Source organism: Gopherus flavomarginatus, chromosome 14, assembly GCF_025201925.1.
Source record: "Gopherus flavomarginatus isolate rGopFla2 chromosome 14, rGopFla2.mat.asm, whole genome shotgun sequence".
NCBI classification, from domain to species: domain Eukaryota; kingdom Metazoa; phylum Chordata; order Testudines; family Testudinidae; genus Gopherus; species Gopherus flavomarginatus.
Window position 1 is genome coordinate 26173387 of NC_066630.1, and position 27773 is coordinate 26201159.

The 27773-nt window shown below is 38.9% G+C and overlaps 1 protein-coding gene across 2 annotated transcripts in view; it reads left to right on the forward strand.

The window, feature by feature from the left end:
• LONP2 (lon peptidase 2, peroxisomal) overlaps positions 1-21789 on the forward strand; it is an 89464-nt gene extending 67675 nt beyond the window's left edge. For both annotated transcript variants that reach the window (XM_050923067.1, XM_050923066.1), the window contains exons 12-15: positions 759-901; positions 12730-12937; positions 15843-16033; positions 21442-21789. In XM_050923067.1, coding sequence (XP_050779024.1) covers positions 759-901; positions 12730-12937; positions 15843-16033; positions 21442-21663 — 764 coding nt within the window. In that variant the 3' untranslated portion in view covers positions 21664-21789. The remainder of the gene's footprint in view (positions 1-758; positions 902-12729; positions 12938-15842; positions 16034-21441) is intronic.
• The last annotated feature ends 5984 nt before the right edge of the window (positions 21790-27773 follow it).

Sequence of the window (27773 nt, forward strand, 5' to 3'; positions counted from 1 at the left end):
TCCCCAAGTCCCCTGGTTGTCTACACCCCTGTATTACTAAACCAGATTGAACACAAAAGCAAGATCGTCGTAGCTAATTGCAGGCATGTAGCAGAACAATGTCTGATACAGGCATAGTCCAGGTACTGTTGCTTCATTTTATAGAACTTATTCTGAGTGTTGCCAATTAAATATTCAAGTCCTTGGCCCCTTTCAAAAAGATGCAATTCTATGCAATGTTGACTATATTTACAAAGTACTAGCAAAAGACATAACTATAAGCATGTTATTGCCACATGCAGAGCATGTTATTTCCACATAATGGTACACTAGCTATGATCAGACCTTACAGATATCATGCATGCATGTATCTGAGGGAAAATATAAACCCCGAAGTAAACTTTGTTCATTTTGTTCTGTGGATGCAATAACTAAATGGCTTACTATTTTAAACAACCTAGTTTTAAGAAATAATTTGTAGGTCAACGTTACTCCGTCTCTCCCATCCTCATCTGAGTTAACATTATCCCTTCTAAGCCACTAAAATAACTCTGATGTTTAAACATAATTGTAAAATTGGAGAGCACATAATCTTATCTTGAATATTTTCTTATCTAAGTGGATAGTTTTGAAAGACTTAAATGTTTTAGGTTTATTTATAAACTTCTTTTAATTATCCTGATCTTTTGAGTCTTTATTTTCTTCTGTGGTAATAAAGAATTTTATCTGCATGTTAAGAAATACTATTATAAACCCTAAGTGAGATTTTCTTTTCTTAGACTGCAGAGAGCACATTGCAGAAGATGCAAAAACAGAATCCATCAGTGACACACCCGACCTGGCTCTGCCCCCTGAAATGCCGATATTAATTGATTTCCATGCCTTAAAAGATATCCTGGGGCCACCTATGTATGAAATGGAGGTAAGTCTTTCATTTTTGTGTCTGGCAGCTTCTTACTTTTCACTTAAAATATTTTTGTCCATAAAGATTAGTAGTTCCATCGCTTGTGACTGATTTTGTTTAGGATGTGTGTTTTTTCTTTTTTAATGTGTTTGTGGTATAACTGTTTCTCCTCCTTTCATGACCCTTGTCCTTAAGCACCTTTTCATCTGGACTGCATCCAACAAGACTGAATTTCTTTAGATGAAAAAAATAAATGAGCGTACTGTTTGGTAGTGTATAATAGTCTTATGAGATGAATACATGTTAGCTAAGATCTCTGTAGTTAATAATGTGTTGTTTTTGTGAGAGTTTATACATTTGTTTTTATTTGTCTTGGGCAAAAAGCCAAAAGCAGAACCCAGGAAACCTGTCTCCTAAACAGAGGCCCTAACAGCTAAGCCCGAATCCTAATAAAAATCAGGATAAAACCAGCCACTTCACTTTATACCACTTGCTACCAAAATTTTTGTTTTGTGACTTTACAGCCCCATCTCAACTTTAGGCTCCCATGCTGTGTCACTCAAAGGGCATGCCTCCTGTTACCTCCTTTCCGCATGTGGTACTTTGTTCTCTGTTATACAACCCAGCTACCATTCCTCAAGGTAGACTCCCTACCTTGAGATTCTCCTTTGGCTACTTGTACTACAGTTATTCTCTGCCTCACCCTGGATCCAGGTTAACTTACTGAGCAGCAAATGGTGGCTATAGTACTCCATAAATCAGTGTCTAGTACACAGGATAGTAAAACAGTTGCTGATGCAGAGAGCCATGTTTGTTTCCTTAATTCTGGAGAATGGAGCAATGAACCAATAAGGAATAAAGGTGAACAGGAGACTAATGGGATGTAAAATGCTTTTCCCTGAAGTTCCCTCTCACTGCAATGGGAGGGCCAGACTGTGAAGAGATTGGGAGGAGGAAATGACAGCTGGGGATGCAGAGACTGCGGAGGAAAATGAGTTAATTGTTTGGGATCGAGCTGAGGGGATGCAGAGTGTAAACCTGTCAGGGATGAAGAGATTGGTAGTAATGGAGAGAAAGGGAAATAAAGAGACTGGTAAAGAGGAGGGAACAATGGGACTGATTGTGTCAGAAAGGATGATGAAAAAGTGATTGATGGTAGCAGGGAAAGCTGAGAGAATTTGAGGGAAGGGAGGAGGACTCAAAGTGAAATGTTGGGTGGTAGTGTAAATGTATATCTGTCTTTGGTGGGATAAGCTCACATTAGCAATTTTGGCCTCTACACTTGCACATTGGGAGGTAGGAAGTACAGAAACTTTCTTGTTAAATCAAAATAATTTGCCTTTCAGCAGTCTCCATCCTTTAATTTCAGTCCCACAGAAACCTCTTTGCCAACCCCAACAATAGAATTTGGGCAGATGACAATTTGAGAGAGAGCTTGATTTAAGATGGTGCCTTTTTAAATCTCTCCCCTAGTGTTGATATGACTGCGTTTAATTGCAAGTGGCCATCAAATTCTTTGTATTGTTGTCTACAGCTTTTACAGGAATTGCTTGTGCTGTCTTTTTCCTTGGAGCCTGTTGCTTCTGGAAACAAGGAATGAATGAAATACAGGAAGGGTCTTTCAAGTAAAGAATATTTTATATCATCTTCTCAATTATACAGATTTCCTTTGACCACTGAAAATTTGGTCTTAAGGCTAGGATCTGAAGGGATCACCTGAGCATTACTTGAATTTTTAATGCTTTAATTGCAGGTTTGTCTAAAGCTATTGCAATGACCCACGGATTTATATATTCAAGGGATTCAAAACCTAGGCAAAGCTCTGATCTATACAAATGGTGATCATGGATTGGACAAGTCTACTCTGTTGCTAGTGGAGATTTCATAGCCATAAAAATTTGGGGATAAAACGAAATGATGGCTTTAAATACTGCAGTGTCAACAAGGACTCTCTCTGCATATCCCAACAAAAGTTCACATACACACACAGCTACACACCAGTTTCCCATCAAAAAGAAGAGTGGTTCTTGAATCCTTTCAAAATGGTTGCATTTCTTTGTATTCTTTATTCAGGTTATAGACCAAAAAAAAAAAAAAAAAAAAAAAAAGATCCCAGCATTTTGATTTATGATTTTCATCAGTTCTCTCAGTTATCTCAATTTGGAAACAGTTCTGGAAGAGGTTTTCAACTGGGAACAGGAGAGCACCTCTTTGTGTACTGTTTTTGCTAATTTGTTACATTTTCCCAAATATTCTAATTGTTCTGAAGTTCTTCAGGAATAAATATTACATGTCAGATTTTTAAACCTCGTTCCTAATTCTACATGTACAAATATGCAAGTGCCACTATTTGCATGTAAACATTTTTGACATACTGGAAGTCAAGGATTCAAACCAAATGGCATATATAGGAATAGAGATGAAGCCAGGCAAAGCCTCTAAGCGCCTGCAAATTTCTCTCTCGTCTATTACTTGAACTATGTATTATTAGTGAATTTATCTCTGAGCAATACATCAGTTACTGTTTCCATAACTCGCTGTTGGTCGGCATAACCTAAGGGTGATCAGCTTCCAGAATAACACAGTGTGTTGGCTGGCAATTATATAAGTATCTTGTGGTACATAAATATTACGTGGGTTCTAGAATATTTCAAAACACTTTTGGTCATGTGAATTTTGTGTGTGTGTTTAATTCCGAAGATGATCCTGTGACTCTTTTCTAATGAATTTCCTCACATTCTCTTTCTAATGAACTTCCTCAAATGCCAAGTGATTCTCTTTCTAATTGAAAGTGTAGCCCTCATCCCAAAGAAGGCTGGGTTCCATTTGTTTTTCTTTTTTTCAGTCTGCACAGAGTCTCATTTCTCTTTATATCAATCTTTTGAGAGCTTCACCTCTGACCTGCATTCTGCCATATATAATTAGCTGAAATAAAGACACAATGAAGGTGATTGTCATGTCAGTACTTAGTTGTAGTATATCAAGCAAGGAGGAATTGAACACTTAAAGTGATTGGACTGATCTGCCCTCCTCAAGGGTAAATACCTTGGATTGAGATCTTTTTAATAAATTTAACCTATAATTTTATGCTGAGCTCTCCCAATAGAAAGAGACAGAGGGCTAAATCTTCAAAAAGACTTTAGTGTTGGACATAGGTGCCCAAGGTGCCACTGAGATCCTCAAAACCCTTGTTCAGCTGCTGCTTAACTCTGTAGGCACCTAAAGTTCCTAGGCACCTGATTTCAGCCATTAAAGTCCCTTAGGTGCCTAGGGTTATGCTAGTGAGCAGGGGCACAGCTGCTTCAGTCTGGGCATCCAGGCATTTATCTCATGCATAAGCCCCCCCACAGGATCCTCCAATGGCACTGCCACACTTCTCACGTCTGGGGCTCGACTTGGTAGGCATGTTCAGAGGCTGCCTGAGCTCCCACAAAACAGCCCAAGAGATGTTTGGGGGTGAGGGGAAGGGTGAGGAGAAGGTCTCCCTTATTATCTTGAGATATGGGAGACCTGTATGCAATTCCCCCCTCTATCTGATGTAGAGCGGGCATTTGAACTTGGGTTTCCCACCTGTCAGGTGATTGCCCTACCCGCTGGACTTTATTCATTCTCTCTGTGTCACCCAATGGCTAGTTAATTATTTTTACACAGTGGAACAGGCTTCAACAGATTGAGAGAAACCCACACCAGAATATCTCTTATCCCAGTGACTAGGTCACTCACCTAACACAGATGAGTTCCCTAACCATTGGGCTAAAGGTTGTAATGGAGACTTCTGCCTTCTCTTCTCTCCTTGTGTTTCATGCAAGATAAATAACCTTTGGTGCGTAACTCCAGGAGATGGTTCACGTCTGAGAATCCCAAGGAGAGATAGGCCTGTATTTTGGAGCAGAGCTTCCTCAGGGCATAGGTTCCACCATTGCCTATTGGCTAGTGTAGGCCGCTCCCTGCTCAGCTGGCTGGCTTTTGTGAATCTCATGCTTAGGCACATGACTCCCCCCATGTGTTGTGTAAGGAGCCTAAGTGCCTAACTTGGGGCCATGAATTCCATTGGATGATGAGGCATGTAAGCGTTAGGTCTGCAGTGTCTTAGTCCCTTTGTGGATATAGCCCTCTGTTCATAATCGTAAGGTTAATTCACAACACACAGTAATCTTTGCAGGTTATCTTAAAGACACAACCTGCATTTCCTAGGGTGTCAAAGTAGGCTAATAGCAGATTTGAAACAAATCATGTAATGAGGCTTTGGAAGAATCATAACAGTGAAACAGTAGCAAGTGAAACATTATGTATCTAAAATTAAAAACTCACCGTCTTTTCTGTGAACATGAGTGAGCATAAAGTGGTAGAATGCTCTTGAGCCCAGCAGCAGGTAGATCAGTTGTGCTTGGAAGTGGAAAGCCTTGGTGCCATGAAAGTATAGAGTCCCACTTCATTAGTGGTACACAAATCTAAAAATTAATGTATTCGATGGCAGATAAAAAAATAAGTGATGGTCCTTGCCTGTATGTGGGCACTTTTCAAGGAGACCTTTTCTAACAAATGCATCATAGACTCATAAACTTTAAGGTTAGAAAGGACCATCGTGATCATCTAGTCTGACCTCCTGCACATTTGTTGCTGTGGTGGTTTTTGCAGAAGAGAATCTCACCCAGGTAGAGGAAAACTCCTGCTATGACTTTCCAGTGGTAAATGAGGGAGTAAATCACAGAAATGCCTACCAGAAAGGAATAGGAAAAGGTGTAGAGGCGACGGCCTCCAGAAAAATAATATAATAGCAAAGTGTTAACTAATAACTAAAGTAACCTTTCTTCTTGATCTTGGCATAACTGCTCAGTGACTTAATGGGCATTTGTCAGCTATGCTGACTTACTCAGTTTCCAAACCAGACACACTAGAGATGTGTGGCAGAAGTCTGTGGTCTTAAATATACTGGCATCAGCTAGTTCATGTGTCATCTTTCTCATTGAACATTCACTATACCAAATAATTACTTTTTATTAACTCAGAGTAACATGTCCTTTTTTAAATGGACGGGAGAAGAATGTATTATGTATAGCCTGTTAACTGTTCTCATTCTGTTAGTAATATGCAGTTTCTAGAGATAGGATGACTTGTAAACGGCTTTGTCTAACTGTTTTTATTCCCTCTGGCAATTTTTTTGTGAAAAATTATTTAAAGTAGGATGTGTGTTTATATTTGGTCCTGTGTCTTGGCAGGAATTACGGGTTTTTAATCTAAAGGGAAAATACTTTGCGGACAGAAAGGATGAGTTTTGAAAGCTTTTTCTGTGGCATATGAAAAAGAAACCCAATTTCCTTTTATCTGTGTTTGTAGTCATACTTTGAACATATACAAGTTAAAAAGAACAAGGAATGAAAGTAATTTATTTATTTTTTTGGCCAAGGACTGTTTTAGAAAATTGAGACTTCTGCGTGTGAAAGAGACATCAGACTTATATTATAAAAGAACAGATAAAACTGTGTAGTTTGAATAGGGTCAGTTTCTTTGTATTCCAAATTAATTCCACATCTGAAGAAGACTGGCTCCACTCCCACAGTCAATGATAGTTGTATAACTGGGGAAAATATTTAATTTCAGTATATAACTATATATCCATATAGTTACAAAAATGTAATGTTTTCTCACTTTCAAGCCTTGCACTTTGACACTATAGTCAAGTAGGAGCTTCATCCTGTACTATTTATGTACTGTATATAATAAGTGTAAGACGAAAAGTGATGTTCAGATCAAGATGCTTGGAGGAATTTGATCCTGTACCAAAGCCATAGCTACTTTGCCACAGCCAGTCTACTTATACTTAGGAGCAGGCAGAAGGCCTAAGAAAGGAAGCTGCCAGTATGATGATCATGCTTAGACCCATGTCTCCCCACCACACTCTCCTATTTTTTAATCCAGTGCACTTGAGCAAGGTAGTAGGTGCTCTGGCAGATGAGGTAAGACTGCTGCTTAATACAGAGGACTGACTGTGCTAAATGCTTAATTTTACTTGTGCCCATACTTAGCATCTGGTCACATTTGTGCTGCAGTGCTACAATCTTGGGCACTACATGTGGATTTGTAGGATCAAAGCCATCACATCGTGACCAAATGGGTCCTGTTTCTACAAATGAATACAGCAAAGAAATATACATCTGGGAAGCAAAATGCTTTTTTTTGCAATCTAGTTTCAATTTTTATCTTCCTTCATCACATCTGAAACTGTCCGCATTCTAAGAATTTCTTACTTTTTCTTATCTCTGCTGATATTAAAAACATGATTTAGTGAGATCAGCTTCTGTTTAGATATTTCTTGTTTATTTTTGGCCCTATCCATGCACCAAAACAGATTTAACAACGGTGGTTTATAATTACTTTTATAACAAGGGTTGGTTTTGTCGCTGCCTGTGATAAATGATTTTAAATAAAATGTTTATGCAGTTTGACCTCATCTCCCTCCATCATCCAATAAAAGAAGGCCCAACCACTTGTAACTTGATTAAACTCATATTGGGCCCAGTGACGTTTGAAAACGACTATTGTTAATTTCAGTTGTTTTGCACATGTAATGGGGGGCTTTGTTCTAATTTCAATTCCTCTGCCATTGTGAGAAATGAAGTGATTCAGAAGTGGCCCAGGTCTTTATCTACATAGGAAAAACTTTCTAACTACAAGGATAGTTAAGTACTGGAATGTGTTAGCAAAGGAGATTGTGGAATCCCCATCACTGTAAGTTTTAAAGAACAGGTTGGACATGCACTGTCAGGGGTGGTCTAGATATACTTGGTCCTGCCTCAGGCGGGGGATGGATTAGATAACCTGTGAAGGTCCATTCCAGTCCTACACTTCTTTGATTCTATGCTAGCTGCCAAGTTTTGTGCCGTTCTGTGTGACATCTTATGCAAAATATTTAAGCTACTTTGCATATAACCATAAACTTCAGTTTAAAAAATCCAGTTGTGTGGATTTAGTGCTGATGAAAGATGTTGGCTTGAAGACATTCACCAAGCTGTCAGGACAAGCTTCCCTCATACACTGCCCTGCCAGCAGGTCTCAACCCAAATCTGCGTAGGGGGATTCTTGAGAGGATAGCAGGGGAGTTCAGTTTTCAAGGCCTGTGCAGTTCTTGACCTCTGCTGAGTCTGCCAGTTAGTGCAAAGGACAGTAGGGGAAAATGTCTGACACTTGGAGTCTGTCCTTGTAGAGACCTTGGTTCGGTTCCTGGTTATTCCTTAAGTAACCTTAACCTCTTGTTACCTTATTTGTGAAATTGGGAAATGATACTTGCCTGTTCTCTAAGGTAAGGGCATGAGGCCTTGATCAGGAATGAAGGTTGTGAAATACACAGATATTAGCACGATTCAGTAGAACAATTGAGACTTGTGGTATCCTGGCCCCCAGTCCAGTGCACCATTCTGTAGGCCAACGAGTAGTCTATGGGGTGGACTTGCTCACTATACAGGAGTCTGTTGGAGATGCATTAAGGCCTGACAGATTCCCAAATGCATGAGTGTCAGGCAGCTGGTCTCCAAAGCAAGAGCAATAAAATGTTGGAACATTGTTAGGCACTTCAAACCAGACAGAACTCAAATAATCCTTGGTTTGTTTCCTTACTACTTAGATGAACAGATGTTTGTTGTTTAATAAGATGTGATGAGAAAAACACATACTGTAGCTAAAGCAAATTCCAGGGATTGGTCATTGTGGCTTCTATTAGGCTACAGGTCTTGTAGAATTTTTAGTATATTAAATGACCCTAGATGCTTTTAAGAATGCCATATAAGGGAAATCAATGTTCTTTTAAAAAAAAATTGTAACTAAATTGCTTGACCTGTGAAATAAATGCAAACAAACAGCTTAATGTCATGCCTGAGTCCAAAGGCACTGATATTGCATCCTGCCCCTTCCCCTCCAACTAAGGAGCAGCAGTCCATAGCAAGCAGGATATAATTCAGGAGCCAGTCTCAGGTAGCATAGATACAGCTTTCACATCTGAGCCATCAAACTGAAAAATAAAGTAAATATTAAGAAAATCACACTGGACTATAGGTCAAGTGTAGTGTGATACTAAGCACCTTGCAGCACAGCCAAAGCATGGAACACAAAATCAAAAATGTCAGAGTACTGAAAAGGAGTGTGTAGAGTTTAAGTTCCCTTTTGTGAGGGAATAATAGCTGCAAATGCATTTTGTTGCCTTATACATGTGATAAGTGTGTGCCTGCACATGACTAAGCTGGCTAGGCTTGCAAGCAGAACAGTCCCTCTGAGAGAGAGTGCGAGAATCAGCTGCCTTTGGGCTCGTATTCACTACCGGGATAGGTTGACCTAAGTTACGCTACTCCAGCTACATGAACAACGTAACGGGAGTCAACGTTGTGTAGGTCAACTTACCCCGGTGTCTTCACTGCGCTGCATTGATGGGAGATACTCTCCAGTCAACTTACCTTACTCTTCTCAGAGGGCTGGAGTACTGGAGTCGACCAGCAAGCACTGTGCTGTCAATTTAGCAGGTCTTCACTAGACCCACTAAATCGACACCTGCTGCATCAATTGCAGCAGCATCTGTCTGCGTTTCTTTCATGCATATCCTTTTGGCCAGTAATCACTGGCACCAGCTGTAGAGTGAACAGTTGTTCACTCATTTTAACTGCAGAAAGGAAGTTGTTTTGTCCTTGTTAGACAGGAAGGGGAACTTATGAAAGCCAAACATTAAGAAACTTTTGCATTCTCAGTTTTTATTATACTTTGGTGATGGGATGGATTACTGCCTGCATATTGCATTGTTAATTGTGTTTGGATGTCCATTTAGTAGGAGGAGCCTTGATCGATAAAATAAACTGGAGTACAACACACCCTTCCTTATGCTTATCTCAGACTGATCAAAATCATGTTGTTCATGCAGGACTGGAGAAAGGTAGGCCTGTGTTTGAGCTGTGAGGTACCCGAGAGGCTGTTTATAGGAGGCATGTGAAAGACTAGTATACTTAGGCTGTGCCTACACTAGGCGTGTTTTAGTCATCCAAGTATACCAGCATAGCTGCACTTTGTATGGAAATAATAAAAACCCCTCACGAAGGAAAACAGTCGTCCCAGTAAAAGTTCCGTTTTGCCAGTGTGGCTGCATCTAAATCACAGACTTCTGTCGGCAGAGCTGTTGGTAATGAGTGAGCAGAGGTGTGATCCATGATCAACAGGTAATACCAGCAGAAGTCTGTAAACATAGCCTTAGTGTCACAACCTGGCCCAGTCTGGCACTGGAGGGATACCAGTCTAGTAGACCCAACTGCTGAATCCCATGTGCTAACTGTTCCTAGCTCTCAGTCTTCTGGCATGTAGTTGTGGATGACCCCCTTTCACAGGGAGCATTCCCCTTAAATAAAATATTAGTTCCCTTTGGCCATGTGCCAAGGCTGAGGTACTCCAGCCTCTCCCCCCAGCCAGGCTTCTTTGTAGACAGTTCATTGGTCTTGTCTTGTGGATAGATCAGTAGTTGAGAGACTGTTGATGGGCCTTGATGGCTGTCTCATTGAAAGTCATCTTCAGGGTGTTTTTCTCTCTTTCTGGGCAGGACCAGTGTCTAGAATAGGCTGGCTTCATCAAGACCAGGCTGCTTTTACAACACAGAATACAAACTTGCAGTTAGCACACACAGTGGAAGACACAAGACAAAATGGAGTTGACCGTTTGGTACAGACATAGTGGTCTCTCACACTTACCATATGCAGTGCTTTACATTTTCAGTGTCGTTTATCTTCAGTAGTGGTAACACTTGCAGGATAGCAGACCTAAGAAAACTGTTAGGTTAACAATAATCTATGCTGTGTAGAGAGTTGGCATTCTGAAGAAACTCATTCTACCACTCTGCAGCTGAGAATATGCTTTTGCCTTAAGTATTTGATGGCCTAATAGGGATTTTTTGCAGAGGAAGGCAGAAGGAAGAGGATAGCTAGTGTGCAAACTTTTACAAATAATGTTTTGCTATAAAACCTTGATTTTAGAGTAGCACAGTTATGTGACCCATACAGTGGATGCCCTTCCACGCATTGTATTGATGTTTGAAGAGGAGGATGTAACTGGAGGACAGGTAGAAATGTTGCATCCATGCTATCGCAGGTGATGTAATCACGTCACTCCCTGCCACAAAAAGCCTGTTTAGGGTACTTCTCTTCTGCCCCATGAATGAAACTGTTCTCTAAAGCATTTAGTAAATAATCCACCTTTCCAGAGCCCTGACCCAAATGATTTTCAATCTCTGCCATTCTATAAGGGGGGCAAAATATTAAAATGGAAAGGAAACTCATATGCCACCTTCATTTATTTGTATTTCTTTAGGCTATGTCTGCTCTACAGCCTATGTTGGCATAACTTATGTGTCTCAGGGGTGTGAATAAACCACCCCGCTGAGCTACATATGTTACATTGACATAAGTGCCCATGTGCACAGTGCTATGTCGGTGGGAGAGCTTCTTCTGCCAACCTAGCTTCTGCCGCTCACGAAGGTGGAGTAATTATGCTGACAGGAGATCTCTCTCATGTCAGCATAGAGCATCTTCACCAGATGCGCTGCAGCACTGTACATGTAGACATGGCCTTAGATTTATACACTCATTCCATATAAAGGAGCACTTTTCTTTTGCTCTTTCCTTTGCTTGATGCAGATTATACACACAGACTATTCCAGTATCCCCTTTTTGCTCAGCAATAAATATACAATAACCTGGGAGCTGAAAACCGAATGGGGATGTTTATAATCTTCTGCCACAGTCCTTCCACCCCCTCACAGCTCAGTAAAAACAATAATTCTTGTCGCAGGCTCTGAAGGTTGATATGGTAGGACTGTTTCAGACTGATGGGGAGGGGGAATTCCAAACCAGAGGGGCCCTCACCGAGAACATCCTGTCATCTGCCCCGTTCTCTCTCACACATGGCTCTACCTCAGGCTGTTTTCCAAAGTGGCTGTGTGGCCCAGGGAGGTGTATACAATCTTTCAGTTCAGTAGGTCCTAGCCACGTAGAAGTAGGCACATGATACTTCCTAAGGGACAAGGTCTTGTTCTTTAGTAGAACTGGGCAAACCATTTGTGATGAATAATTGAGTCAATTAATTTTGCATCTTCTCTGTTCACACATTGTCCTCTAGCAGATTGCAGTTTTCTCCAGTGTATTATTTGTTTGAAATGCTTTACAAAGGTTTGCAGTGAGTGATGTTTGGTAGGCATCTCATGATATAGTTCCTGTTCCCAATACAATGCAGCATAAATTGCAAATATTTCTATTGAAAACATTGTTTGAAATAAACCTTGGGGCAATGTTCAAGCTTAAAGTTTGGTTTTTCACAACTGTTCATGTAGGTAAGGCTCTCATGGTAGAAGAGTCATAAAAAGCAGACACTAGAGGGGTGAGCATGGTCAAAGTGAACTCGTTTAAAAATTGGACCAAGTATTTGCAGAATGGGCCTGATCCAAAGTCCATTAAAGGCAAAGGAAAAACTCCCATTGATTTAAGTGGCCTCTGGATCAGCACCTGTTTGCCCAGCTGCATGCCATAGATGAGAGCTAGTGCATCCATTGACGTGCCCTAATACTGTAACGTATTTTCGCATTTGGGGAAAATTATTGCAGGGTGGAATTAAATATGAGGTTGGAGACTTGCCTTTAGTTTTTCTGTCTAAAACTTAGTAGTTGCTTTGAAGGCATCAGTATAATCACTGCCCTAGCAAATTAGTTTATTCTAAGAGTTTTAACTTTTAAGTTGTGAATGTTAAGAGTTTCAAAAATATTTTCAAAGCCTTGCTGAGTTGTTCTCTTTCTTAAAAATTGTGTTCTACTCTGAGTTGTTTTCTCTTAGGTATCTGAACGTTTGAATCAGCCAGGAGTAGCCATAGGCTTGGCTTGGACTCCTTTAGGAGGTGAGATCATGTTTGTAGAAGCCAGCCAAATGGATGGAGAAGGTCAGCTTACTCTAACTGGACAGCTGGGGGATGTCATGAAGGAGTCAGCACATCTTGCAATTAGCTGGCTGCGTAGCAATGCAAAGAAATACCAGCTAACTAATGGTATGTGAAAAACACAAAACAAGAATGTTGGTGTGAGCCTAATGCAACATAGAGATGAATACCTGTTGTAACCTCTCACCAAAGAGATGCATATAAGCAATTGTTTTAATTCCTATGCAAGGCTTATGATGTTTCTGTGATGACGCAAAATGTACCATTATATTCTTCAATAATGAACTATACTAACAAATAGGTTGCTGATTTACATGAAAAGTTGTCTTATTTGATTATCTAAGACACATTAGAACAATTATATTTACCTTAAAGGAGAAATAGGCTCCTCTACACTATGCTGAAAATGAGACCAGCCAAAAAAACCCAGCCACAAATTGGTTATTTGTGGTTCCTCCTGTGCCTGCAGCTGATTAGCCAGTTCTGGTTACAGCTGAGGATTCAGCTCAGTGTTATATTTTGTTTTTAAGTGGTCTGTCTTATTTAAGGCAACTCTAGATGTTTAAAATTCTAATTTGCTTTTCATCATTGAACTACTTGCTTGCTTTCTAGTTCTTTGTTAGCAACCCTGTGCTATGGTGTTTATTTTTCAGAAATAACACTTTTTGTTCTGTAAAATAATGAAACCATTTCTATAAAAAGTAGGTTTTTGTAAAACTTTGTTTAATAAGCCTTGTAGGCATAGACTTTTTCACTGGCTTTTATCTGTTTGGGTTGTACTAGAACTATTAAACTGAAGCACAAGCATCTTTTATCCATCAATAGCCTGAAAAAAGGCTTCAGTTTGAAAATAAGGTTTAAATCTAGTATGATTTAATCAAGAAAATCAAACGTTCTAGAAGACTGCAGCATGGTTTGGTGATCTGTTGTTCTGGGGAGCTGAGTAGCCAAATAGTAAAAGCCAACACAATAAACAGGACTCTCTGACCTCCTGTTGGTAGTTTCAGCAGAGCGTCCAAGGACCAAATGAACGATTTCTGGCTTGGCTACAACATATAATCTTTAGAAGGTGTATCAGGTAGAGTGGTAAATAGAAGCAGAATTCTATATGATAATAAGAGATGTGTTCTGTGTCCCATATCAGAAGGGCAAGAGGAAGATGTAGACTTCATTCAGATCTTCATTAAGGGTGAGATTAGTTTACAGGTACACAAGTCATTTTCTCTGGAGTTGTGAAGTCTCTGGTCCATAGTTGAAAGATGGTGGTTAGGGTACAGGTTACAGTTAAGGTTTATTTTGAACCTATAACTACTTCCAGAAATTATTAGACCTTTACTGATTCCATGTTCTCATTTCCTGACTTTTAAATATTTGAGTTTTAACCAACACTCTGAATTTCCTGACTTCTAAACATTTTAAAATTTTTGTAAGTAAGTAGAACTGTTTATATTTTTTGTCTAGGAATTTAGTATCAGGGTGGATTGACTTATATGAAGGCAATTTAAATTACTAAGTGAAATGTCTCAACTTAAATCAATTTTAATAAATGTTTCCATTTGTTCTTCATCATTTTCTAAAACAAGGTGCTTTTTCTCATTAGTTGTTATAACCATTCAAACGTTGATTTACAGCTAAGTAGAGCCTTTACACTAATTTGGTACATTTTTTTGCTAGCTAAGAGGATATGCTATAACTATATACATTTATTTAAGCACTTTTATAGCTTAAGTTTTCAGATTCTTATTAATTGTACAATTTTAGTATATTAGAAAATGGTGAATGAGATTTCTTATGTACTAAATAATTAACTTTTTGCTCATGGTTTGTGTTGCGCTGAATTAGAATGGCAACTGGAATTTAATTAAACACAGAACAGGACATAATTTATTTTTATTAAACAAAACAACCTTAAATGTCTTGGACACACAAATTTCTCTTCTCAAAAGGTGGTCCACATCTACAGCTAAAATGATTTATTATTAAACAGAGGGATTACTTTAGTCAGTGAATTAAACTGATTATTTCAGGTCAGCCTGGGAAAATGTTCAAGTATGCCTTAATGAAAGTGACTGGAGCTGGAGTTCCTACTTGCCTATGTCTCTTGAAAATGAAACAGTCTTAAAGTTATTGAGGCTGTCCTTCAAACGTCTAAAACTAGCAGATATCATGCCCTCCCTCATTTTTATTGATTGGAAGTGAAGAAGTGATTTTCCTACTTTTTCAACTTCCAATTCATTTCTCAACTTGGCATAAATGAAGAAAATATTCTTTTTGTGCCTGCAGAAGAGGCTATTGCTGTCAAAAGCTGGTTTTGCACTTCAACAAACTCTGGTTCCAGGTGCTTTGCTAGTGACTTTATTTTATATTGTGAACTAAGCCAATCAGCGCTCAGGTGGGACAAGCTATACAATAGAAGGTTAAGACCATCCACATAGGCTCAGTGGATGATCCTGATGAAATGCATGAGTGTGTCGCCCAGAGTCAGAGGCCAGGTCCCACGGGCTGTGATGACTTTACCAGTCTCTTGAACCCAACAGCACAGCCCCTGGGTAGCCCACAGGATCAAGCCCTTATTATGGTATATGGCCTATTATGCAATTTCTAATGCTTGACCTCAAAGTTATTTTACCCCGATTAATTCTTTATATAGAAAATCAGCCTTTAACTCAAAATTTTTGATGAAGGCTCATGGATTCAGCATATTTATTTCTACTTAAATGTTTTAAGAGATTGTAATAAGTTTTTAGGCCTTAAAATACTTTTTTTTTAAATTATAGATTTTTATCCTGTTTAATATTGATAGCAAGCTACCTTTGACCTAGAAAAGTTTAGATTTTAGTGGGGCAATGTAGTGTGTTCATTGGATTTTTTTTTCTCTCCATTTTTAAGTGTACTGTTTTCAAATAATGCATTTACTAAGAATTCTAGTTCTCCAGTGGCCTTTTTAGAACAAAGACCAGGAATAACACAGGTTTGAATTTTCCACATTCAAAACCATTCTCTTTTCTTTAAGCTTCTGGAAGTTTTGATCTCCTTGACAACACCGACATCCATCTGCACTTCCCAGCTGGAGCCGTCACAAAAGATGGACCATCTGCTGGAGTTACCATAGTAACCTGTCTTGCCTCACTTTTCAGTGGGCGGCTGGTGCGTTCAGATGTAGCAATGACTGGAGAAATTACACTAAGAGGCCTTGTTCTTCCAGTAAGTTTCATTTGGAAAAGTTAACCTATATTAAGATTGCACTGTGGGTTTTTTCCTCTTAATGCCCCCTCTGTAAGACAAATTAGTAATTTTCTTCAGGGCTACTTACTCAGGTGTAAACCTTGTAATCTTGCTATAGTTCATTCTTGGACAGCCTTGCATTGTCTTTCAGTATAATTAGCACAGATGCATAGAAAAGTCCTAATTCACATCCAGATGTATACTATGAAAGTTCCTTGAGTTTATGCAATCTGCATGCAAAAGCTGTTAGTATATGGGTGATATTTTCAGTGGAACAGATAACTTCAATTTATTATTTTTACAAGTACAAATTTCCTTTTCTAATAATTCCTAAAATTCATACTATCCATTTACATTTCCTACATGTGTGTTGCAAATTAAAAAGCATTAGTTCCTGGGAAAAAAATCAACTTATTGGTATTGACAGGGTATTTTTATTATTGTAGTCCATGGAGAGAGGATTAGACTCCAGTGATAATAACATACAGTTGATTTGTACAATTAGCATATGCAGGCATCACAGATGTGCTATGGGTATGGGCAGAAGTTCAACCTAAAGCACAAATATTTTCTTCCCCCATAGTGTTGAGTACAGTGTAGATAAAATCTCGCTTTAGTCAAGCCCTAAGCTCTTTATGAACATAATTATAGCAACTATGTGTAAAGAAAGTTGGCTGTAATTTAGTGTTAGATCTGTACCGCTCAACGTGAGAACAGTATTTTCCACAATTTAAAAATGACCTTAAACCATGCCATTAGGAGGGCAGTGCAGAAACATCCATTATGTGGTTTTTCTGTCTCTTTTTTTTTTGGTATTGTCATAACACTTTGGAGCTCTAGTCCCCACTGTACCAACAGAACAAAAAGACATTTGCTGCTTCAAAGATCTTACAATCTAACAATAAGACAAAAAACAGGTGGATACGGACAGACGGATGGGAATTCAAGGAAATAATGAGGCAATATGGGTTAGCCTGAGAGGTTGTATTCTCAGCACACAAATAGCCTAATCATGGTTATGTTTTGTAGGCATCAGAGAGCTAGAGGGATCTGAATGAGGATAATGAGTGGAGTAATTTGTAGCTATTTAGGGAGAGGACCTCCAAGCATGAAGGGCAGCAGAAAACAAGTAGGCAATGGAGGCTGGCATCGTGGGTTGATCAGAATTAGGAGTTGACATCTCAGAAGAGGTAATTAGGATGGGGACGTTGTGAAGGGCTTTGAAAGTGAAGACAAGCCACTTATGTTTGTTGGACATGTGACAGGCTAGGAGAACGATCTTTATAGCACCCTTCTGAGTGGATATGACTGCATTTGTCAAGGCTCGCACTCGAAAAGAGAGTGTTGCAGTAATTCAGGTATGTCATCATAGTAGGCTTAAATCAGATTACCAAATTGAATAGGGTTGTTGTATCTTAAATAACATGAGACATCTGGCACAGCATAACTGTTTTTTTGGCCAGGTCATCGTTTAAGTGCAGACTGCAAACACATGCCCCTATTAACTGTTTGAGAAATGACACCATCCTTTCTGAAAACTGATTCTTGAGAGTCCAGAATCCTGCTGACTCTCACATGAGCATTCCATTGAATTCAAAAGGACTTCACATAGTAGGATGCCTTATGGCAGATAGTGAGAGTTAGCAAGACAGGACCCTGTTTTTATTGTGTGAAAAGCAGGATTGTGTTTGGTATTAAAAATACTAATTTTACACTCTCCTAACTCTGCTTCACCATAGCAAAAGGAATCTCTCTCGTCTCCTTCTCAAGGACTTGCGTTAGTTTAGGATTTATAAGATTGCCAGCCTAAGTCCTTTCTATGTGTTCACTTTCCCATCTGGAATACTTTATTTTTTAACTTTTTCCTAAGCAAAGAATGGCCTGTTAAAACCTATTGATTTGTATCCAAGGAATGTTCTTTAGTGCCTCATCCTTAACTGCTATAAGTTAAAAGTGACTCATTGACATCAACAGAACCACATCAATTTACAGAAGCTGAGGATCTGACTTCTTAATTCCAGTAACAACTTCAGCTAACAAATGTTGAGCATTTCAGAAAAGCTGTGTCAAATTTTTATGTTTGCAATTATGAAAGACAGACAATTGCATACATTAACTGTATACACGAATTCCTAAGATTACATGCACATGAACTTGTTTGACATCAGACCTATGACTTGCAAGATTTTTTTTAAATACTTATGCTGTGGGGTGTTTAGAATGGCAGTCCATATATTGCACTGTTTTTATGTCACCTTCCTTGCTAAATGAGGTGATTGTCAAAGACGTTTGACTATAATGGCAAAGTTACATTTTGAAGAGAAACTTGAGTTAATTTCAGTTTTGGCTAACAATGGCTAACCTTTACTTCAGAATGATAGTATCAAGAGAAGGTACAGTTCAAACTAATTATTATAGTATTTGTGGTGCTTCTTTGTACTGAGCAGTAACTTTCTAAAGATCAGACTTTGTCATTTAGAGAAAAAAGTGGCTAATGTTTCTTCTCACCGAATAGCATGAGTAGCTTGGTGGTAGAATTTGAGAGAGAGAACACTTACAAATAAACTTTCGTTGCTCAATAAGGGCATCACTGTAATCTGTGAAAACATCTCCTAGCAGTTACAAGATACTAGACCACATATCACTAGAGTTGGTCTAAAATTGAAATTTCTGTCATACAGGACATTGATATTTTGACACTTGTTTTCTTTCTGAATTAGGACAAAGTAAAATAATCTGAACTTTTCACAGAATAGAAAGTTCTGAAAAATTCTGGTTTGGTTTGTCAAAATATTGACAATTCTGACAGTTTGTAGTGTCAGTGTAGCTGTCTTGGTCCCAGGATGTTAGAAAGACAAGGTGGGCGAGGTAATATCTTTTATTGGACCACCTTCTGATAGAGAAAGATGAGCTTACATAGAGCTCTTCTTCCGTTGCCAGACCTGGAGAAGAGCTGTGTGTAAACTCAAAAATCTTGTCTCTTTGGCTAATGAAAGTTGGTCCAATAAAAGATATTAGCTCTCCTAGTTTTGATAGTTGATATTCCTAAATCACATTTCCTTTCAGTTTGTTAAACCAGATCTAAATATTTCCTTTTGGATTGGCTTTACTTTGGCTGCTCAAGGAGACACAAATGATTGTGCATTATGATCCACTCTCCCCTTCCCATGATGCACTACAGCTGTTCAACCAGAGGGGAGACTCTGGAGACCTGCCAGTGTCTTTCCTTGGGACAGATAAAGGCTCCAGCTGCTCTCTGTGGTGAGGAAAGGACCCTGCAGTGGGACACAATACTACCTAAAATAGCAGTGTAGACAGGAGAGGCACTGCTTGGGTGGTAGAGTACATAGCAGAAGGTTCTGATGTGTCTACTTGCCTAAGCAGTGCGATGCTGCTGTTTATACCTGTGCTAGGGGTGTATGTAGTATGTATTCTACATGCCACCAAAAGGAGAGTGCACCACAGATGTACGTTATAGATCAGTGGGAAGCAACCATGTCCCTGCAGCCCACATCACTTCCCACAGCTCCCATTGGCCGGGAACAGTGAACTATGGCCACTGGAAGCTGTGGGTGGCCATGCAAATATAAACAAACAGTCTGGTGGCCTGCCAGCAAATTACCCTGATGGACTACGGGTGGGCTACAGGTTGCCCACCACTTATTGATCAACATTCTTAGAGGATGAACAGGGCTTGTGAAAGTTCAGTTTTTAGAATGGTGCTTTACTGATGGAACTTGAATTTTTTTTTTTATCTTCTTCTGACTTGCTTTTTAGTGGATTTTTCAGTTTTAGCTTCTGGGACTTTTTAGCTGGTTGCTTTTCTATAAAATATAGGATGTAAAACCATGTGAAAGCATCTTGATTTGGATGTTAATTTTTTTTTCCAGATTGCTTTAAACATGAACCTAGTTGCCATAAATAGATTGGAGGGGTGAGATGAGGGAGAAAACTATGAAATACCTGTAACCAAAAAGAAAACTGAATTCATAATTCACATCTTTTGCATTTCATTACAGACTCAAATATAAACTTGGTTCTTTGTTGGGGACATGTACATATATGCACTTCCATAGGAAAATAGGCCTCTTTGAGCAAAGTTAGTTTTGCATTAATCCTAAAACTTGCTTACTTTGGATGGTAAAGTGTCCATCTCTGTAAATTTTGCAGGTAGGAATAGAGGTGAAATTATGAGGTTTATACAGCTCCAGACAGGAGACATAAAAAAAAGGGAGTGCTGCTGTTAAACAGTCATATACAAAAAGGATTTTCAACACCACATGCCAAAGTGACATAGCAGCACAACAATCTTGTGATATGTGCGTCTGAAAATCCCATCCAAGATTTCTCCATTCTGCTATGCTAATTAGTTTGTTTTCATGAACCAAGAAAGTACAACATGCTCTTGCATCTAATTTAAACATTAATTGGTCCCTTTTTCAATAAATGGTGATTCCTATCCTGTTTACATGGATGTTACTTCATGGCTCTACAGCTGTAGGATTTCATACTGTGATGGAAGTAATTGTATAAATTTTAATCTAGTAACCTGTTGGTGAATCAGAATGATCCCTCTTTGGAGTCTGAACAAACTGCATTAAACATATAGAGAGGCTACATATTTTGTCCCTAAGTGTAGAGATTCACAGTTGTAGCTATAGTGGATGCTTGGCTGTATTTTGGATATGCTACAGTACATATTTTCAACTGCTTGAAAAGCATAGCTGTCTGCATGAGCATTTTTTGGGCACGTTATTTTGCTTTTGTACAAGGATAATTTTTAAAATAAAGGCTTGTCTATGGGGCGCACACTAACTTGTCATTTAGACAAGCCCGAAGTAAGCTGTAGAGGGAGGCTGATGCACCTGGAACAAACAGTGGCCTTTCTTTCCATTGTTAATGCTACTAAGATACACAGGGCTTTACCATGTATAGAAAAGAACGGGCAGAGTCCAGCCTTGTGTTACCTTAAAATGGGAATCGTAAGGGAGAAGTGTTTACAAGTGTTTTTTCTATGTTGATGGATGCAAGGATATAAGTGAGGGTAAGAGATCTCATGTTTGAGATTCTTGCAAGCTATGCAGCTGAAATAATCCTGTTTTATTTCCCATTCTAGCAGTTTAAATGCCTGTTTGCCTTACCTGTATGAGCTAAAATGATTGCCAACACTTTCAAATTTACCTTCTCCTAAAAAGTGATTCAGGAGAAAAACATTCCATTAAAAATATGTCCGTGCAATTTAAGCTCTCAGTATGATGAATTATGGATGTTCATCTGGAATCCTATCTTGTTCACTTAGTATTTAATTTAAAATGCCTCTTGTGACTCCTTTGCTGAAAGCATCATAACTAAATAACTTTTCTTTGTAAATCGTGTGGTTTTAATAGGTTGGGGGAATTAAGGACAAAGTCCTAGCAGCCCATAGAGCTGGACTGAAGAGAATTATCATTCCTCAAAGAAATGAAAAAGACCTTGAAGAGATTGCAATGAATGTGCGGCAGGATTTGAATTTTGTTACGGCAAGCTGCCTGGATGAAGTTCTGAATGCAGCTTTCGATGGGGGATTTTCAATCAAGACTGGACTTGAGCACTTGAATAGTAAACTTTAAGCAGATTGGGTGAGAGATCCTGTACATCAACATTAAACACTTACTCAACTGTCAGATGGTAAAAATGTGATCTACGGTGATACAAACCACGAGGGCAAATTGTGATATGCTGTGCCGCCCATTAAAATTAAGTAGAGCTGGGGTTGAGGCCCCACTGAAAGAAAGGCCTTAACTATTAATAATAGAAAAGTGAACCTGCAACTTTACCAAACATGTTTTATATATGCCCCTTCTATCAAGCATGTACAGGCATTAATGGGGAGGGTACACATTCCTGCTTGCACACCTAAGCGTGTGAAAATTAGGGATATATTTTTCAAAAGCATCTAACCCACTTAAACACTTTTCCTCTAGTTTTGTTACTGCTGTATACAGATGGGTTTAATGATAGCTGTAGTGATTAGGCAAGAGATGTGTTATATTAAATTAAACTTCATGTAATTAAAGTAAATGTACTTAGTTTTTCAGATGAGCTATCAGTGAATACTGCTTACTTCCCCAACAAAAAAAAAAAGTTGAAGTGCATTCATTTTTTTGTCTAAAAACCTTGCAAAAATGCATTTGTTAAAATACTAGAATTTTAGAGTTGTTACATTTAAAAGAAATGTAAAACATGAGTCACCACAACCACCTTCATTGTGCTCAGATACCATTGCCAGTGTCCTGTATTCCCGATTTTGTCCATTTTTGGCTCAATGACTTATTTTAAGTGCCTGATCTTAATGGTCAGTAACGTATTTTTTTTAACACCCCCCAGCTGATATTCAGAGTTTCTAGGCCAAACCGTTAACATGCAAAAAGCTAGGAAATATGTAATAGGATGTATTTGTGGACCTCACCCTACAGGTAAAATTTCAGGTCCCTCACATGAGCTATGGGGGAATAGTGGTTAAAATTTGACTTAAGACACATCTCTTCCTTAACTATGAGAGAAAAGTTAGTTTCTCACCTTAATCAGCACAAATATTTAATACACATATCTGTGGTAAATGAAAGTGTTGGGGGGGGGTGCTCATAGATGTGGAATAAAATACAAGATTTTGCAAACCAGAGTTAGTCAAATGCACAAATAGTCACCCAGTGAATGCCACCAAAACTACTCCTTCACAACAGAGAGGCGACCAAATCAGATCAGAAAAAGTGACGACTTGTGGGAGAGTATACAGCATAATGGAAAAGACATACAAATATTGATTAATCACTTCTGTGAAGCATGACTTATCCCCATTTTAAATGGTATCTGCATGAGAAGTGTCATCTAGCACATTATGCATAAGGTTCTAAGCCTGGCTTTGCCACTGCATGGTGGGACAGTTGAGCAGATTAAACATCTGAACCTATTTTCCCCATCTGAAAAAGTTATGATTTATTATCTCTCGCAGGAATGTCATAAGGTATAATGTTTGAGAGTTACCTTTAAGAATAAAATAAGGATTAAGTTATTAAAGCCACCCAGTGCAGCAGAGCACCCTCCTAAACCCTGCAGCCCCTGCCAGAGCCCTCACACATCTGCCCCAGCCCTGATCCCCTTCCTGCACCCTGAACTTCATTTCTGGCCCCACCCTACCCCCAATTTCATGAGCATTCATGGCTGCCATACAATTTCCACCCCCCCCCCAATGTGATCCTCAAGCCAAAAAGTTTGCCCACCCCTCCATTAATACCTATTCACACCTTCAAAATTGTGTACATGCTAGTGGAGAGTAGGGTGAATCCCCACTGGAAATTACAGCCTCTTAATTATTGAGGAGTTTTGGAAGAGGATTCTTAAAATATGCAAAGATGATTCTTAATTTTTTTTCACTTCATTCTCTCCTGGAATTTCTAAAACCATGCTCTTCTGGTAGAGCAGCAGTCATGAGAAATTTGACAAATCAGATGAGTTTTTAAAAAGGTAGGTTTTTTTGCATGGGGAGGGAATGTAGCAGGGAGAGGCAAAAGTCAGGCTTATACAAAGAGACAAAACTGGATGCTCAAATAAAAAAGGGAACATTTTGATTTGGTGTTTTAAAGCTCCAAAATTCAAATAGTAGTTATAGTATAAACATTTCAGAACAAGAGTATAGAAAAAGCATAGCCTTAATTGTCAAATTCTAGTTTTCTTTGCCACTCTACCCTTTGTAAAGAATCATATTAGCCTCTTACCCTCATGTATTTTTCCACCCTCTCATATGATGACTGTAATTAAAGCTACCAACTTTAGTCTACACGTTTTAAATTATGGGGAAGATGATTATATTCTGTGAATAGGAGTCTCTGAATGTTGTTTTCGTTATCTTAGCATATAAAGGAAGATTAAAATCTTTAGTAATGCTGATTTTTGTAACAAATTTTTCAGTTTGGTATTAGAATAATAAAGGTTTGACCACTTCTTGCAAGCTAGTTCTACTAATGAAAGACTAGTTTTGAAATACCACCACTGCTCATAAAACTGTAATATGATGTAGGCATCAAGACAAATAGGGGTCTGCTGTAGAAAAATTTGAAGGGTGGTGGTAACTGTTCCATAATGGGAAATCACAATGAAGCATACACCATAGAATATTTTGCTTCGACTGGATTCTGTATATGCACCGTATAAGGAGGTCTATTAAACCTTCTGTGGGTCATAATAGGACTAATCCTACAATTGTTCAGTGGCATTCTTACAACTGATCCATTAATTATATTAAAAGAAGGTATAAAATCCCTTTCTTCAGAAGGCTTCATCTTCCCTGATCATATCAAGAGCCCCCAATACAAGCTTTGGAATACAGCCTTAAAAACCAAGCCTAAGGAATGTGTATTGCATCAAGACAAATATGATAGTTTCTCCTTGCCTGTAAACTTCCAGAACAGGAAGGTCCATCATTCCAGTTATTTCCTGGGTGTGAGGGAGCCCTCAGAAGTGCACTGGAATGCTCTGCAAAGTGCCAAAAATTGCTAGAAGATTCTTCCAGTGAGAGTTGAGGTATGTGACATGCTAAGTATATTATAAACATGTAGTAGCAGACATCACTACATCAATAATGCACACACCATTAAACAAAACCAACATCTTGTCGCCTTTAACATTTTTAAGTGCTAAGTAGTCCTGCAGCTTGTAGCTTTCTACTCTACATAGGACACGCAGGAACTTGAAAGCTTCCTATTCTCAGCTGCTCCTTTTTGACATGAAGGGACAAAGCAGTAGCCCTTATCTGGTAGTGAGAGGAACAGCAGGAAGTCAGAAGACACTGTAGGAGCTTTCTATTTAAACAAGCATGTTTTTTCCAGGACAAGGTGGGTGCATGGATGGATATTTTTTGTGACTGGTTTATATAGAAAGTGTTTATTCTAATGAAGGACTATAAGAGTTCCATCAGCTTCCATAGCAACAAGGCCACTGAGGTGTTGTCCACTATACAGCCTAGTGAGGACTCAATTTTCCTAAGGATCCAACCCCCTGCAAACTTTACTTTTGTTTCACAGATGCACTCAATTTGTAAAACTACATTTAGAAGAGCCCAGTAGAAATTCTGTACACAAATTATATTTGCATAGTTTAATGCAGAACTGCAAGTGCATTCATTTTTATTGAACATAGTAGAAGTAAGTTTTCAGAAATAAGCAGAGAGGGACTGGGACCTAGAAAGCTAGTGGTAGTTGAAAACCATTTGTGCTTTTTTGTAAAAAAGGGAAGCATGAGAGAAGGAGGTCAGCTTATGAGCAGGTGTAGAGAGGGAGAGGTGGGATGTAAGCCCTCCCCCCAACAGAGGGAGCAAGGAGAGGCAGCAGAGCCAGAAGGGAAGATGGGGGGCTAGAATCTCTCTGCTTCTGGCCAAGCTGCTGGAGCAGTTCCAGCCATGCTAGAGCCATCCTCCCCAAATAAGGTGGGAAGGGGAGAATGTGGGGGTCTGTCATGGGTTACTGCCCTGACCCCCACCAGTTGCTGTCCTGGCCTTACCTCTGTTCCTGCAGAAATCCTTTGTTTAAAGTCTTTCACTAATCATAGTTTTTAATAGCTGATTAAATTGAGGTTATGCCTACCACCACCTGGACACTTGTATTTTATTTATTGCACTCAGCTGTTCATGCTCTCTTACTATCATGTGACTCCTATTCTTGACACAAACAGTAAAGGCCTTCCAAAGTCACAACTTCAATGCACTGAGGTGGTATTTGATGAATGTAAGTTGTAACTGATACTCAAATGCTGGTTATTAGTGGTGTGTCAGCTGTCTAGTCAAAGTAGAAGGTTCTCAAAATGGCACTACACACTTAGTCTAAGAGAACCAGGCTTGGAAAGCTGCAAAAATGTAGTTGTTGTTCCTTCCCTCTGCCACAAACTAATAATTTCCTTAAGTAGGTGGCCCATCACAGTATGAAGCAATTAATTTTATTCAGAATAGTTTTGTTCAACTTTTCAAAGCTATCTGGATAACATACTTTGAATTACAGTAGTTTCAGTGATATACAGAGTTGCCATAACATTCCTAATAGACATATCACTGTGCATAGTGCAAACAATAACTTAACAGCTTAAATAACCAAATGTATGCAAGGAATGTCTGAACAGAGAAACACTAAATGTTAATGCACACATTTGCCTTCCCAAAGCCTATGCACCTACAGTTTTACTGCCATTAATAAAAACACACACACAAAAACAGGTATTTAAGGATAGAATTGTTTGACAGTTTTCTCTCTAAATATATTTAAAAATATACAGAAGGATCTTTACTCAATTATCTTTATTTAAAATAATGGAATGCACTTTTTCCACTAGAATAAGGTAAACTTTTCTAATGTAAATAGTCACTGCTAATATGACATTTCCAGGCATTTTAAATACCACTATTTTTAGTTCTCATGGGAGCTAGTACAACATTAAATATAGGTCATTAATGTCTTACTGCATAACAGTAAAAAAAAAAAAAAAAAAAAAAGTCAGTCTATACTTAATGTCTTTCATGAGCATGTTTTAACCATTCTCAATCTGAAGAATGACATTAAAATGTCATGGGGGACAAAGTCTGAAAGCAACATTAACTACACTATAGCATACATTAACTGTAAACAACGTAAAATCTTTTAAAATCACTCACTGAGATAAGCAACTGTCTGCAGGGACTACTGCAAGCTTACCTTTCATGTCTATCTTAAATTGTACTGAATTCTGAACTGTCCCAAACCGTAAATCATTGTAGATGCAAGTTAATATTAAGCCTTTAAGACCTCATGTCCTGTTTACCCATTAAAAGTACAACAAGCAGCAACCATTTTATGAAAGTGCTACACTTATGCTGACATACTCCTCTAAAGCAACCCTATCTTTAGTGCCAGGAAGTTAGTTAAATCGTACCAGAAAAATGCAGATGAACCTCTCACTACAGTTTCCATCATGTTATGCTTTTTGGTGGACAGTATCTATTATATGCATCATTCGCTTTTCTTGTATATTCTCTGAAGCTTGGCCCTATTTTCAAACTATTGTGTTAGCATTTCTAAAGTTCTGTTAACTAAACCCAAAACACAAGTGCATGTAGGATATTTAAATACATATACTAGAGAAATTTCAGTGTTTGTTAGATTCCCTCCCAAAGCAAACCTAGACCCTTGCCTGAAATTCAGAGGTGAATCCAAGAGTCATTCAGACTCACACTACAGAGATGCCAACCCTATTTTTTTGTAATCCTTCCCCTCCCATCTTTAACATGTAATGAAGAAATTAGGGTTGAATGTATGAATTTTGCAAGCTGCAGCATATTTACCAGTCACCACTACTCATCAGCACATAGTGCCACAAGTGAGAGGGTGTTCTCTTCCACCATCCATGTGGGACATACATAGGCTGCACAGTGAGCTCTGATAAGAGGCAAGCTGGGGTGACTTTGAATTGGTTGGGACACTACTGGATTCACCATCCAAGCTGCAGGCTTTGTGTTGTGTTCTAACTGCCCTGAGTGGAACCTGCTGGACTACATTAGCATGTTCCAGGTACCTAGCATATGCTAATAGAGGCTACCTGGAGCAGTTGGAGCACAACATGCAGTCAGTGGCTTAAGCAGGGAATCCAGCTTCCCAAACCCCACTGAATCACCACAGCTTGCGTCCTATTAGACCCCACTATACAGTCTGCAGGGGAGAGG